The 16,732-nt window shown below is 39.6% G+C and overlaps 1 protein-coding gene across 3 annotated transcripts in view; it reads left to right on the forward strand.

Moving 5' to 3' along the window:
* Nucleotides 1-8,955: 8,955 nt before the first annotated feature.
* Nucleotides 8,956-16,732, forward strand: part of LOC127987744 (uncharacterized) — a 105,724-nt gene continuing 97,947 nt past the window's right edge. For 2 of the 3 annotated variants that reach the window (XM_052590144.1, XM_052590145.1), the window contains exons 1-3: nt 8,956-13,281; nt 13,804-14,127; nt 14,569-14,898. In XM_052590144.1, the coding sequence (XP_052446104.1) occupies nt 13,839-14,127; nt 14,569-14,898 (619 nt within the window). In that variant the 5' untranslated portion in view covers nt 8,956-13,281; nt 13,804-13,838. The remainder of the gene's footprint in view (nt 13,282-13,803; nt 14,128-14,568; nt 14,899-16,732) is intronic. The other variant, XR_008161359.1, reaches the window with a different exon arrangement.

Genomic DNA, 16,732 nt, shown 5'->3' on the forward strand with positions numbered 1-16,732 from the left:
TACGTAAGGAACAGTTTAAACACGAGAATTAAAGAGTAAGCTTATTATAAGATAACTTCAATATCACAAAACATTGATCTAGGCTTCTATACTTCTTCAGAAGAAAAGACTAATGTAAACTAACATGTGCTTCAAAGAGTTATTTTGCTCAGATTCACCAAAAATCTGGTGAAATACACGTCATTTACTGAATGTAGTGTGATCAAAGCTGAACATGTTGTGTTCTGCTATTAATATCTAATGTGGTTTGATCTGTTGTCTTGACAAACAGCTTCAACATCAGCATGTTTATTATTAGATGAATGCAGTCACTGTATCTGACAGTAGTGTGTAGGTTTAATCTTCTTTCCTGTTTCCTGTTCCTCACCAAACACAATGTCATATGAATATGAAAATATGGGAGAACACTTTACACACAGTTATAACAGGTCACCTGTTCATGATTCATAAAGCCATTAGAGAAACTCTGAAACCGGCCTGAAAGGAGAAATATTTTTGAAATGATCAACAAATGATCTGAAGGCACTCTCAGCATATAATGATCAAGCGCTGCTTTGAGACACTTCTAACATGCTGTGGTCAGTTTATTTCCATTAAATCTGACACCAGTGAACTACAGGAAGCTGTGGCCTACTCTTGCTCAAAAGAGAGGTGTGGTCACACACAACAGCACATAATCATAAATTGGCAGTTATTTAGACAGTAGCTTATTTTAATGATTTTACAGATCAGCCTCGCATCAACGCATCTATTATTTCATTACTGAACCAGTTTAGAAGAGCTTGTCTTTTCATATTTGTGGACTAAATCCCTTGAAGATGTTTCAGAGATTTTGGTTCTGTTTGTGGCATCTGGTTGGTAAGTTTGAATTTATTTATTTATTTTTTTTAAATATGCTTGCTTGTTTTTCTAAACCTCTTTTATAAAAGCATTCAAACTCAAACAGCAGTTTTAGTTTCAGTTGTGACTCATCTGAAGTGTTCCCTGTGTATGATGTTGTGTGGAGCTCAAAACAACTTCAGTTCCTGGATCAGCGAATGAGTTCTACTTTAGGGAAATTGTCCTGTGTCCTCTAGTGGACACTTTGGAGAATGCTGCTAGCACATGTGAAAGCACATGTGAAACAACAGCATTCCTATTGGTGCACATATCCTGTGAAGTCAAGAGCGGGCACCTGTAAAAGGGTGATGCTAAGCACGTCACCAACTTTTGTTGTCTTCATGATCCATTTGTTTGACAGCAAGTGTTTAAGAGCAAGGCAGTTGAGCATTTTAGAAAGTTTGTGCCTCCATGCTCGAGGTTTCAGACACACATTCTATGCGTCATGTGTCTTGGTCAGGAGCTTCTAATGAGAATGCTATATTCATGTTTGTCCCACATCTCATGGAGCCTCTGCGTTTCGCAGTTCAGTTCCCACTGCTACCGAAGCACGGCGAAGACTCAGATCATGGGATGCACAGATTGAGTTTGTAGAGAAGGGTATAGACCTGTTGAAAGCTTCCGCTGCAAACTCAAGCACTCAGTGGGTTTCAGGAGCTCTTTTTATGGTTATTGGATCCCACAGATAGTGCTATATTGAGTTGAGCAGCACCTGAGGGAAAGTGTCTCCATGTTTGGATTCTAACACTCGAGGACATATTCTGACTTCTGCGTCTAGGCTCCACTTATGTTTTTTTTTTTCCTAGTCCCAAGGGATGCAGGGCAAAGGGATTGTGTCTCATGGCCTGGTTCTATCGTTGCCAAAGAGCATTTTATCTCAGCTGGCAGTGATTGCTTTGATCTGGGGGATCTGCACACCCTATTTAAATAGGTTGTCAGATGCCGCAAACACTATTTGGGTTGTCACTAAGATTAATTGTCATTATTGGGTCATTTCAGCCAGATCTTGCAATCAGAGCTATATTCAGCTCAGCCATGACTCTCTAATATGAATGTTATTGTGTGTAGAGAGTCTAGCTAGCTGTGGACAGTGGTGGAAAGAGTACTGAACATTTTTACTTAAGTACTGTTACATTGCTGAAATACTCAATTACAAGTAAAAAGTACTCCTCTCAAAAATTACTCAGAGTTCAAGTTACTAGTTAATTTTTAGCCGGCGATAATAAACTACCAAAAAATATTCCTATCAAAGACTTATGTGGATAATAGCAACTTTGAACAAAACCAACTTTTATCTTAATGACAAAGTATGTGAATTAGTGGTCATGATACAGGGATTTCTAATTGCAATACCATGGTTGTGTGACGGGACGTTAAGGCGGATCGAAACTAATACCCAAAATGAACAAAGAAGTTCACTTTAAGCAAAATCTCAAAGAAACTCTTAAGGTAGCCAACTACGCCACCTCAGGACTTTCATATTAACGATCACATACTGTATATTGCCATATATAGGCATTTTACTATTTTTTGTCCATCCATTTTTTCAAGGCACTCATTATTTCAAGATTTGAAATTGGTTTAATCCAAGTCTTCTAAAATGATGAACATTTCTGATATATGATGAACAGATTTTATATAGGCTTTTATTTACATAATTTTGCAGGCTTTTATTTTTTATGATCAATTACCATTACGAAAAACATTTGCTCATTCTGTATATTTTTGTCTTAAACTGGGGTGACTTTTTAAGCTTGATTTCAAACTGAATTGAATTTATAAAAAAAAAAAAAAAAAAAAGACAAGTAGGCCTACACAGTCAGTAATAAAATTATAAAACAAATGACCTCAATTCAGTTTGAGGTATTCAAAATATGACAACACTGAATTTTTATAAGCACAGATTTAAGATCCATATAAAGTATTTTAGGACTATTTATGTAGATAAAAGGAAGATCAGATGGCTTTGACCTGCAATGAGTGTACAATGTAGTGATGCAGTAGACAGACTAGGATATGTATATGTACAAGTGGTGTTTTGGCTAATTAGTACCTGCCTGTGACATAATCCACACCACTCAGATAACATCTTGGAAAGACATACAAACAAAACAAATGCAATACCATTAAGGTGTTTTTAACTAAAATATGAGTTCATAAACTATAATAATAATGCTTGCTCCAGTGAGAAAAAAAGAGATCTGGTCTTGTGGTGTATCCTTACCTTACTTATGTTGTGGTGCAGTTCATAAAGTGTCCACAAGAGACTATGTTATTATTTATAGGCTGTTCTCTTTATTATTCCCACTTCAGAGTGGATGCAAAGCTGTTCATTTGTCTCCACTATTTGAGATTTAAAAAATCCAATTTGTAGTCTATTTGTAGTCATTCAGCTTGACACCACATATTTTTTAATACTTTTTTATACTTTTGACAGTTGTGGATGACAGAACAAAGATTTGAAGTGGAAGTTGATGGTAAGACGTGGTTCAGAAGTGGCTTAACAAAAGGAATATGACAGCTGTAGCCAAATCTCTTGACACATCTGTGTGTGGTGACTCTTGATGTTTAGCTGACGATGGAGTTTCACTTCACTTTACTACAGAGCAGCCTTACATCTGCTCATCTGCCCTTTCATTACTAAACCAGTTTGTCTCTTCATATTTGTGGACTGAAACTGTTGAAGATGTTTGACAGATTTTGGTTCTGTTTGTGTTTGCAGAGTCTGATTGGTGAGTTTGAAATATATTTTTAGATGTTTGTTTTTTTCTAAATGTATTTTATATAAAAACACTGAAGCTCATTCTTAAAGTGATTCTTATCTGAAGTAAAAGTGTTTTCTGTGTATGATGTGGAGCTCAAAGTTCCTGCATCAGTAAAAAACTGATTTATTCAAAATGACCACAAAGATGCAGTTATTTAGTTTTGTTATTTATATATTATTCATTAATAATTTTGATTTCAAATTGTTTACTTTAGTAAATATTCATAAGGTTAATTAAACGTCTCTATCTCACTGTTTTTCAGGTGTGTTTGCAGATTCAGATGCAGTGAAGTCAGTGTCTGTGATGGAGGGAGATACAGTCACTCTACAGACTAACACTGAAACACAGACAAATGATCTGATAACATGGACCTTTGGACGTCCAGAGACTCCTATAGCTCAAATCGATAAATACACTGGAAGATTCTCCACATTTGATGTTCTTGATGGGAGATTCAGAGAAAGACTGAAGCTGGATCATCAGACTGGATCTCTGACCATCACAAACACCAGAACCACAGACACTGGAATTTATCAAGTGACCATCAAAAGCATGAAAAACACCACATACAGATTCAATGTTACTGTCTCTGGTGAGTCACAATTATAGTGTTACATCTGCTGCTTGTCTTCATAATAATAATTTAAAGTATTTGAATCAATTAAAATCAACAAAGCAGAAAAGCCTGCACAAAATGTGCTTTGTTTGTGAACACACACCCGGAGCAGTGGGCAGCCATATTGCTGTGATGCCCAGAGAGCAGTTGGGAGTTTTGTGCCTTGCTCTAGTCTAGGGTCTCCGGTCTGCTTTCGGCTGGATGATCTACTGCTGTTTGCGGTGAGGTTCGACTCATGACAGCCTGGGTTCTACTGCTCTTAGCTGGATGATCTGCTGATAAGCCTCGGGAGAAGCTCGAAGTTTGTTATTGGGTGCACCAGAAAACACGTCAGCAGCGTCGTATGTCAACTGTCACAGCAGTCGCAGTCACATCAGACCCAGAAGAGAAGACAATGAAGACAATGAACAAATTTGGTGAAGTGGCTTTGAAGTGACCCATTTACTTCACTCCTGAATCAATTAGCCATTTGAACGAATCAAACGAATGAATAAATGACTCAATGACTTAATCATTAAGACATTTACCACCACCTACTGGCAGTTTTAGTTTATTTTTTATATTTTTTTATCATTTCATTAAATAAATAATGTAATATTTTCATAGTCATAATAATACAATTAATAAAATAAATTATTAAAGTTATAGTTCACCTATCCAAAAATGACAATTCTGTCATCCTTTACTAACATGGTCCAAAATACTATATGTAATGAAGTTTATCAAACAAAACATTTCTTGCTGAACCTACTTTTTGTAATCTCTGTTTGATGCTTTACACAAAAATGACTTTAAATTATCTTTTCAGAGTAATTTCTCCAAATTTGATGTGCAATTAATTTGATTAATTAATCACCAAATTATTAATTAAATAAAAAATGTAATTGCTTACCAGCCCTAATTTAAATATATTTAAAAATGTAATTTATTCCTGTGATTTCAAACCAGACATTTTAGCATCTTTATTTCTGTCACATGATCCTTCAGAAATCATTCTAATATTCTGATTTGCTGCTCAAAAAACATTTATTATTATTAGGCCTATTATTATTGTTGTTGAAACAGTGGAGTAGATTTTTTCAGGTTTCCTTAAGTTTAGGAAAATAGCATTTATCTGAAATACAAATCTTTTGTAACATTTTAAATGTCTTAATCATCAGTTTTAATTAATTTAAAGCATCCTTGCTAATTAAAAATATTAATTTCTATTATTTCTTTTACAAAGAATAAAACCAAATAAATATAGAAACTGACTCCAAGCAGCTTTTGAATGGCATAGTGTTTAATCTTACAAAATGTTTTTATTTTGGATAAATGCTGATCTTTAAAATATATAAATGTAATGTTTGCAAAATTGTCCCCTAGTGTACATTTTTCTCGCTAGTTTATGGACACTGAATGGAGTTTCTGCAGTTATGTCTACTGTTTTTTTTTCACAGTTTAAACACTCAGTACTTGTATTGTATTTTTCAACATGCATCAGATGCTTATTTAATGCTTGTTTCATGCTAATTATAGAATGCATTCCTGCTTTGTTTGAACTGAGGGTATGTTAGGGTGCATGTAAACTGTCATACCACTAAAGAGCTCAAAAAATTATTTGTCACTTGAAATTCTTAATAAAGTTAGACTTTTGTTTCCAATTATCAAAATTGACCTGCTCTGTCTTTCCTGCTAGCTTGTTGTCTTGTCTGTGTCCTCTCTGCTCTGCAATGTTTTTCACTCTGTAATAAAATGAACATGTGGTGTGAAAATGTAAGAAAATGTAAGAAAATGTAAGAAAATTAACATGTGGTCATGGCCTTGTGGTTAGAGAGTTTGACTCCTAACCCTAGGGTTGTGGGTTTGAGTCTCAGGCCGGCAGTACCATGACTTTGGTGTCCTTGAGCAAGGCACTGAACCTGGGCGCTGCAGCATAAATGGCTGCCCTCTGCTCCTTGTGTGTGTATGTGCACTTTGGATGGGAAAAATGCAGAGCACAAATTCTGAGTATGGGTCACCATACTTGGCTGTATGTCATGTCACTTACTTATGACTAAAAGAGATTAAGCAAGATGCAGATTACCAGATGTGTTGCATCCTTGAGTTCAAGGCTAAAATAAAATAAATACTTTTTTTCAGTACGAGTATACAAAGAAAATTAAATAGTAGCATCTTAATTATTGGTGTATTTCTCTTGATAACATTGTTAATGCATTTTATGTTCCAAGTTAAATCAGATTTATTAAGCTTGGACATATTATCACGAAATAAAACACTTGTATACGTATGTTCAAAGTAAAGTGTACTGGGCCACTTGATAAGAGATGGATAATATAACTGCACTGAATTAAAAAAAGAAACCTACAAATACCTGCAGACACCCCCCCCCCCTCCCATATCCCATATAAAAATGAATGTTATTGTTCTTGTTCCAGCAATGCAGTTTTTACAGCTGTGATAGATGACAAAATCTGATTTTGTCAGCGCTTATATTTGTAAAACTTAAAATGCTTAGCTTCAAATCAGCGTCTGAGATAGTCTCAGCCTCAGACGTCATGGCCACAGGACCATTGGCTAAACGTCTGATGCATTTGGGACACAAATTTGGAAAAACTTCAGGAGTGTCGAATTCGTCATTGAATTGGTTGATTTCTACAGGGCTTCTGCGAGACATGTGTGTTGTGTTCTTTAACGTTCTGGCATGGAAACAAAGATACCGTGGCCCCAAATCCCTCACAAAAGAAGAAAAGTAACTCTTTGTGTCTGTGACGATGAGTGCTTATCAGGATCTACTAAATGCTGAATTTTCAAAAGTATGTGAAATACTTTGTGGCATATAATCTTTAAAATACCTCAGAGAGTTTTACTCAGCAGTCTGTTATTGTGGTGACATTTCCATGCCTCAAAACGTGATGATAAACGAAACTAACTGTGATTTGTTGTTTCAAATGTCGGTCAAATGGCCTCAAGGGCGGGCCTTGGCCAATGAAAGCTGCCATACATTCCTTCAGTCTTAAGGTCTGGCTATGCGAGACTAGGTCTTTTGAAAATGTAAGCTGTTCTTGCAGCTTGGTGGTCTAAATTAAATTTAAGAATTTATATGATGATTTACTAATATTCAGGTGGGTAAACTATTGATTTAATGGAGGAATATTCGCGATAAGACTTGTTGGCTACATAGTGTTCCCCTCTGTTTTAGTTGAAGGGGTCAAGAGCTGGTAATATGTCCGCATGATTACAGCGAGCTGAGTGGGACCGCGACTGGGCTTCCCCTTCCTGTTTGGTCTTTTATCTTCGTGTTTCTAAAACAGAGGGGAACACTATGTAGCCAACAAGTCTTATCGTGAATATTCCTCCATTAAATCAATAGTTTACCCACCTGAATATTAGTAAATCATCATATAAATTCTTGGAGTACCCAACAGTGCCATCGAGTAAACACTCATCCTTCTGGTTGTTCAGGTGCGGGGTCCTGGGACACAGCGAGTAATAGGTGGTACTATTACGTTAACAGCGGCGGCCTGTTCAGAACAATTTGCTGATGGAGTAGTACTCCTTGAACCCCCTGAGTCTGGATTACCGGAAAATTTGTTGGTCTCGCCCGCATTGGTTCGCATTGTTAAAGGCACAATCTATGTACCAATAGTGAATGTGGATACTTTAGATGTTATGCTTTTCCCACGCAGGGTTTTGGGCACTTTAAGTTGTGTACATGTGGTCAGCTTACCTGCAGGCATTACAGAAGTTCGGTCTAACACAATTACTGCAGGTTTGCCAGTTGCTTGCCTTGTGGAGAAAGCACAAATAGATGCGGTTGAGTTGGGTTCATTACCTGATCAGGAACAGAGCAAGGTTAGGGTCTTGCTGCAGCAGTATCAGTCGATCTTTGCCGTCAATGAAAGTGACTTGGGGTGTACGAATCTCATCTCTCACGACATTCCGCTAGTAGATGATACCCCTGTAAGGCAGCGACACCGACGTATTCCCCCCTCAGAGTATGAATCAGTCCGGGCACACATAAACCAGTTGCTGGAGTCTCAGGTCATTAGGGAGAGTTGCAGCCCATATTCGTACCTTTTGTCCTTGGGAAAAAGAAGGATGGTAGTCTACGCTTATGCGTTGACTACCGTCAATTGAATGCTAAAACCAGGATAGATGTTTTGCACTGCCCCGCATAGAGGAGTCGCTGGATGCACTGTCGGGAGCCAGCTGGTTCTCCACTTTAGATTTGCCCAGTGGTTACAATCAGGTTCCCGTCAGTGAGGGAGACAAGCCAAAGACCGCTTTTTGCACCCCGTTTGGACTATTTGAGTGGAATCGGATGCCATTCGGGCTCTGCAATGCTCCTTTTACATTCCTGCGACTAATGGAGTGGTTTTTTGGAGACCATCATAGTATTTTCGTCTTCTATTAGCCAGCACCTGGAGCGGTTAGAAGTAGTGTTCAGGCGTTTGGAGAGGGAGAATTTGAAGGTGAAGTTGGAGAAGTGTGCCTTTTTCCAGCCTGAGGTAAAGTATTTGGGCCATGTTATTTCAAGTGAAGGAATCGTGACTGATCCTTGTAAAATTGAAGCGGTGATAAAGTGGCCTCGACCCGCTACCGTTAAAGAGTTTGCGGCCCCTCTACATCGGCTGGTAGGAGAACTGACTGGAAGCAAGTATAGGCCAGGGCAGCAAGCGGAGGCATTTTCTAGTGCCTGGAGCAGAGAGTGTCAAGACCACTTTGAGTCGTTAAAGAGTAGGCTTACTAAGTCTCCTGTTTTGGCATACGCTGATTTTGCCAAACCGTTTGTTCTCGAGGTGGATGCGAGCCATGGAGGTCTCGGGGCAGTCCTCTCGCAAGAACAGGATGGTAAGGTGCGACCTGTTGCGGACGCCAGCCGTAGTCTTAGACCTAACGAGCGGAACCTGTCCAATTACAGCTCCATAAAGCTGGAGTTTTTAGCACTCAAGTGGGCTATGACCGAACGCTTTAGAGAATATCTGTTAGGGAATAGGTGTATAGTGTACACTGACAATAATCCCCTCAGCCACTTGGCCACTGCTAAGCTGGGTGCTACGGAACAGCGGTGGGCTGCTCAACTAGCTGCCTTTGACTTCGACCTTAAGTATAGATCAGGTAAGAGTAATGTAAATGCAGATGCCTTGTCTAGGCTGCATCCTCCAGTGACAGTAGGGGGCTTAGGCTCTGGCACCACGATACCATCTGTGTTGAGGAGAGCAATGGGGGTGGATCTTATAGCTGCAGCTACCCAGTATACCATGTCTATGTTGGTTGGTGTCCTTACAGGCTGCTAACCCTGTGATTAGCGGTCCTTTTATGGCAGTGGAAGCATTTGGTAGAGCGAGATGGGGTCTTGTATATATGGGTGATGCGTCCCGATGGTAAGGAGGAGGCACTGCAGTTGGTTTTGCCCACCACTTTAAAGAAAGATGTTCTGACTCAACTCCATCAAAACCATGGCTATCAAGGTGTGGAACGCACCCTTGAACTTGTCCGGTAACGATGTTATTGGCCTGGTGAAGCAGCTGAGGTGGCAAATTGGTGCCATCGGTGTGAACGTTGCCAAGTGGCGAAAGATACGCGGCCACCAGCCCGGGGACCTATGGGCCATTTGTTGGCTTCCTGCCCTAACGAGATCATCGCTATTGATTTTACAATTTTAGAACCATCTAGTTCAGGAGTGGAGAACGTACTGGTAATAACTGACATCTTTAGTAAGTACACAGTTGCTGTCCCAACTCGAGATCAGCGTGCAGAGACAGTGGCTCGACTGCTAGTGACTGAGTGGTTTTGTAAATTTGGTGTCCCAGTGCGTCTTCATTCGGACCAGGGTCGTAATTTTGAGTCTGGTTTAATTCACCAGTTATGTGCCCGTTATTGTTATAGTTAAATCACAAACCACTCTATACCATCCAGCTGGGTATGGGCAATGTGAGCGGTTTAACAGTACGCTACACAATCTTTTGCGAACCCTTCCAAGCTCGAGGAAGTGAGACTGGGTAGCATGCCTTCCTCAAGTGGTGTTTTGTTATAACACCACCTTCCACCAGACTACAGGAGAGTCCCCACATTTTTTAATGTTTGGCCAGGAGGCACGATTACCTGTGGATTTCTTACTGGGTAGCATTCCAGAGCCTATAGAAGGCGAGATACATGAGTGGGTGTTAGAGCACCAGACTCGACTACAGGTGGCTTTCAAGGGAGCTTGAGAATGGTTGCAAGTTGCAGCAAAGAAGCGTAAAGAGCAGCATGATCTATTAGTTCGGGATGCCCCGCTCACTGTAGGGCAGTTGGTGTATCTCCGCAATTATGGGGTCCGGGGGCGTGTCCTTACTGGACCATTATTTCCCTGGGTGAAATTCCCAGGGTGGCGTAGTCGGTGTTGTAATTAATTGAGTCTTGAACAACGAAACCCACCACTTGGGTGCCACACTATGCTAAAATATTTCAGCGAGAACAATGATCAGTGATGATGTGCACTTCGATTTTATGGCATACACTTCTGGATTCAGTCGTCAAATGGTCTATTGTCCGGTTTGAATAGGTTCAGTAATAATAGCTAACTGTACAACTCCAGCTGTATACTGTACATTTTCCATTACAACTTCTGCTCCATGATCCCTTGCTCCCTCTTGGCCAATTTCTTCCCTTTCCTTTCCAGGTTCACTGTCAAGTCCAGTCAAGTCACCTTTATTTATATAGCCCTTTAAACAAAATACATTGCGTCAAAGCAACTGAACAACATTCATTATGAAAACAGTGTGTCAATATGCAAAATGACAGTTAAAATCAGTTCATCATTGAATTTAGTGATGTCATCTCTGTTCAGTTTAAATAGTGTCTGTGCATTTACTTGTAATCAAGTCAACGATATCGCTGTAGATGAAGTGTCCCCAACTAAGCAAGCCAAAGGCGACAGCTGCAAGAAACCGAAACTCCATCGGTGACAGAATGGAGAAAAAAACCTTGGGAGAAACCAGGCTCAGTTTGGGGGGCAGTTCTCTTCTGACCAGACGAAACCAGTAGTTCAATTCCAGGCTGCAGCAAAGCCAGATTGTGCAGAAGAATAATCTGTTTCTTGTGGTCTTGTCCTGGTGGTCCTCTGAGACACGGTCTTTACAGGGGATCTGTATCTGGGGCTCTAGTTGTTCTGGTCTCCGCTGTCTTTCAGGGATGTAGAGGTCCTTTCTAGGTGCTGATCCACCATCTGGTCTGGATACGTACTGGATCCGGGTGACTGCAGTGACCCTCTGATCTGGATACAGACTGGACTTGGTGGCTACAGTGACCTCTGAATAAGAGAGAAACAGACTAATATCAGCGTAAATGCCATTCTTCTAATGATATAGCAGGTACATTGGGTGTTATGGGAAGTGTTTAATTAATGCAGCCTAAAAATCCTTTAACGGATTTGGATATTAAAAGCATATTAGTATGTTAAAGAGATGGGTCTTTACTCTAGATTTAAACTGCAAGAGTGTGTCTGCCTCCCGAACAATGTTAGGAAGGTTATTCCAGAGTTTTCAGTGCAGTGTTGACAGGACCGGGCTAATATGGTCATACTTCCTGGTTCTAGTAAGAACTCTTGCTGCTGCATTTTGGACTAGCTGTAGTTTGTTTACTAAGCGTGCAGAACAACCACCCAATAAAGCATTACAATAATCTAACCTTGAGGTCATAAATGCATGGATTAACATTCCTGCATTTGACATTGAGAGCATAGGCCGTGATTTAGATAGATTTTTGAGATGGAAAAATGCAGTTTTACAAATGCTAGAAATGTGGCTTTCTAAGGAAAGACTGCAATCAAAGAGCACACCTAGGTTCCTAACTAATGACGAAGAATTGACAGGGCAGCCATCAAGTCAAAGACAGCGTTCTAGGTTATTACATGCAGAGTTTTTAGGTACTATAATTAACACCTCACAAATTACTTGTCATCCAGTTTTTTATATCGACTATGCATTCCATTAGTTTTTCAAATTGGTGTGTTTCACCTGGCCGTGAAGAAATATAGAGCTGAGTATCATCAGCATAACAGTGAAAGCTAACACATTTCCTGATGATATCTCCCAAGGGTAACATATAAAGCATGAAGAGTTGCGGCCCTAGTACTCAGCCTTGGGGTACTCCATACTGCACTTGTGATCAATATGATACATCTTCATTCACTGCTACGAACTGATGGCGGTCATATAAGTTCGATTTAAACCATGCTAATGCACTTCCACTGATGCCAACAAAGTGTTCAAGTCTATGCAAAAGAATGTTGTGGTCAGTTGTGTCAAATGCAGCACTAAGATCCAATAAAACTAATAGAGAAATACACCCACGATCAGATGATAAGAGCAGATCATTTGTCTATAATTAACTAGTTCTTTGAGGTCAAGTTGTGGTTTTTTGATGAGAAGCTTATGTGGAGGGGTGAAGTAGGACACGACACGATAAGGAGGGTAAATTCCCCGAAGGGTGGATTTATTAAAATAATCCGTGTGAGAACTGGCGGTGCTGTGAGTTGGTTTGGGTGTTCGGTGCTCGGCGTCCTGTCTTGGTAGTGCTCTAGTGCAGTGTGGGTCTGTGCTTTCCTGTGGCGTTGGGGCTGGCGGTCACACGCTGCTGTCTAGGGCATAAGGAAAGGACAATGTTAGCCTCTGTGGTTTATAAGGGCAACTGCTGATGACTAGCATTAGTCTCCTTTGCCCGGGCCATCAACTGCAGGGGAGCGTGGTCCATGAGGAGGGTGAAGTGACAGCCGAGGAGGTAATTACGGAGCTCCAGGACTGCCCACTTGATGGCCAATGCTTCCCTCTCTACGGTGGCATACTGCTGTTCTGCGGGGGTCAGCTTTCGACTGATGAACATCACCGGGTGTTCCTCACCGTCATGGCCCTGCGACAAGACGGCTCCCAACCCGGTGTCGGATGCGTTGGTTTGCAGCAGAAAGGGGCAATTGAAGTCGGGGTCACGGAGGACCGGTTCCGTCATCAGGGCGGCCTTCCAAGGCAAAAATAATCAAATAATCGATCATCCATACTAGTAAGGAATACCAATCACCATCATCCAAAATCATACACTATGCATTAACGGCATTCAGTTTATTTTTCAATGACAACAACATATTCTAATTACACTAATTATTATTAATTATATTTTTTAAATATATTTTTATACTTTATATATTTTTGTAACCACCACATTAGCATTCCGATGTGTCGTGAATATGTAAACATTTGGATTTGTGCTGAATAAAGCAGAGATATCAGATATATCTGGCATTAAAATATCTCAGTAAATTAGAATGTCGTGCAAACGTTAATTTATTTCAGTAATTCAAATCAAATTGTGGAACTCATGTATTAAATATATTAAATGCACACAGACTGAAGTAGTTTAAATACTCCTTACCTCTGCCTGCTATTTATTGCACATTACAAAGTCTTCAGTTCAGTTTTGAAACCTTCAGATTGTTTATTTGATCCAGTTTGTGAATGCCATTTGAGCATATATCTATTTAATTAAAAAAGTCTGTGACAAATATTGTTTCTGTTTGTTCTTCAGGTGCGTTTGCTGATTCAGATGCAGTGAAATCATTGATGGAGGGAGATTCAGTCACTCTTCAGACTAACACCAAACTAAACACAGAGTATTGGATAACATGGACATTTGGACATCCAGAGACTCGTATAGCTCACATTAATAAAAAGTATGGCATGTTCTCCTTGTATGATGTTCTTGATGGGAAATTCATTGACAGACTGAAACTGGATCATCAGACTGGATCTCTGACCATCACAAACACCAGAACCACAGACTCTGGACTTTATCAAGTAACCATCAATAGCACGAAACAGACCACATACAGATTCAATGTTACTGTCTCTGGTGAGTCACAATTACAGTTTCAGTTGTGCTGCTTATGTTCACAAATAATTATTGATTTAATATAACATACACATTTATTGATGCACTTTATCTTTTTTAAATAATACTATTTTTATCTGTTTATTATTGTATGACATTTTCCTCTCCCACAGTGTAATAGTACACACCCACAGCTCCCTATGGTGGGTCACATTACAGATACAAGTATCTACCAGCAGTCTTTGCTTTCGTAAAACAGAATTTGATTGTTCAATCTCTGGAGTGAATCTTTGCATTTGAATTTCCTGAATTTGCTGAGTGTGTGCACACCTTGTCCTTTCTCTTTACTGTGCTCTGATCTTTCAAATAAAGCAGAGATTGAAGTACAGCATTAAGGGGGTTCTTTTGACAGTGTAACAATACATAAGTCTGTGACAAATACTGTTTCGGTTTGTTCTTCAGGTGCATTTGCTGATTCAGATGCAGTGAAGTCAGTGTATGTGATGGAGGGAGATACAGTCACTCTACAGATTAACACTGAACTACAGACAAATGATGAGATAATATGGACATTTGGACATCCAGAGACTCGTATAGCTCACATTTATAAAAAGTATGGAATGTTTTCCTTGTATGATGTTCTTGGTGGGAAATTCATTGACAGACTGAAGCTGGATCATCAGACTGGATCTCTGACCATCACAAACACCAGAAACACAGACTCTGGTCGTTATCAAGTCACCAATGATAGCATGAAACAGACCACATACAGATTCAATGTTACCGTCTCTGGTGAGTCACAATTATAGTTTCAGATGTGCTGCTTATCTCCTGCTGCAAATCCTTACCACACATAAAGAAACACCCTGCAAATACTTCACAACACATGCAAATTAAGAAACGCTGCAAATCCTCACAGCACATAATGAAACGCGCTGCACATCCTCACAACACATAAAGAAACGCCCTGCAAATCCTTCACAACACATGCAAATTAAGAAACGCTGTAAATCCTCACAGCACATAATGAAACGCGCTGCAAATCCTCACAACACATGCATATAATGAAACGCGCTGCAAATCCTCACAACACATGCATATAATGAAACGCGCTGCAAATCCTCACAACACATGCATATAACGAAACTCGCTGCAAACATCACAACACATGCATACAACGAAATGTGCTTAAAATCTTCACAACACATGCAAATTAAGAAACGCTGCAAATCCATCACAACACATGCATATAACGAAACGTGCTGCAAATCCTCACAACACATGCATACAACGAAATGTGCTTAAAATCTTCACAACACATGCAAATTAAGAAACGCTGCAAATCCTCACAACAAATGCTTATAACGAAACACGCTGCAAATTCTTCACAACGCATGCATATAACGAAATGCGCTGCAAATCCATCACAAAACATGCATATAACGAAACGCGCTGCAAATCCATCACAACACATGCATATAACGAAACGCGCTGCAAATTCTTCACAACACATGCATATAACGAAATGCACTGAAAATCCATCACAACACATGCATATAACAAAATGCGCTGCAAATCCATCACAACACATGCATATAACTAGGGGTGCTCCGATCACGATCGGCCGATCGTTATGCGCATTTCGTCAGTAAAGCCGGTTATCTAATCAGCGGTTAATTCCATCAGGTGCGTGATTTCACATAGAGCAGCTGTTACTACACAGAGCCGTTGTTAATAGAGAAGATGCGCAAATCCACTTCATTTTCAGCATTTTTTGGCGCATCTTCTCAGTTAACAATGGCTCTGTGTACACTGAAAATCCATCACAACACATGCATATAACAAAATGCGCTGCAAATCCATCACGACACATGCATATAACGAAATGCGCTGCAAATCCATCACAACACATGCATATAACGAAACATGCTGCAAATCCTCACAACACATGCATACAACGAAATGTGCTTAAAATCTTCACAACACATGCAAATTAAGAAATGCTGCAAATCCTCACAACACATGCATATAACGAAATGCGCTGCAAATCCATCACAACACATGCATATAACGAAATGCGCTGCAAATCCATCACAACACATGCATATAACGAAACGCGCTGCAAATTCTTCACAACACATGCATATAATGAAACGTGCTGCAAATCCTTCACAACACATGCATATAACGAATGCGCTGCAAATCCATCACAACACATGCATATAACGAAACGCGCTGCAAATTCTTCACAACACATGCATATAACGAAACGTGCTGCAAATCCTTCACAACACATGCATATAACGAAAAGCGCTACAAATCATCATAAAACACGCTGCAAATCCTTCACAATACAGGCATATAATGAAAAGCACTACAAATCCTCATGCATATAACAAAACGCGCTGCAAATCCTTCACAGCACATGCATTTATAACAAATTCTCACAACACATGCATATAACGAAACGTGCTACAGATCCTCACTACACATGCACATTAAGAAACAATTCATGAAGCATTGCTAATTTATTTTCATTAACCTTGAAATTATATTTAGCTGAGGATATTAAAGTTAGCCATCTTAAGTAACATTTTACATTTAATCATGTAATTATTCATCTTAT

Source organism: Carassius gibelio, chromosome B22, assembly GCF_023724105.1.
Source record: "Carassius gibelio isolate Cgi1373 ecotype wild population from Czech Republic chromosome B22, carGib1.2-hapl.c, whole genome shotgun sequence".
In the NCBI taxonomy this organism is placed as follows: domain Eukaryota; kingdom Metazoa; phylum Chordata; class Actinopteri; order Cypriniformes; family Cyprinidae; genus Carassius; species Carassius gibelio.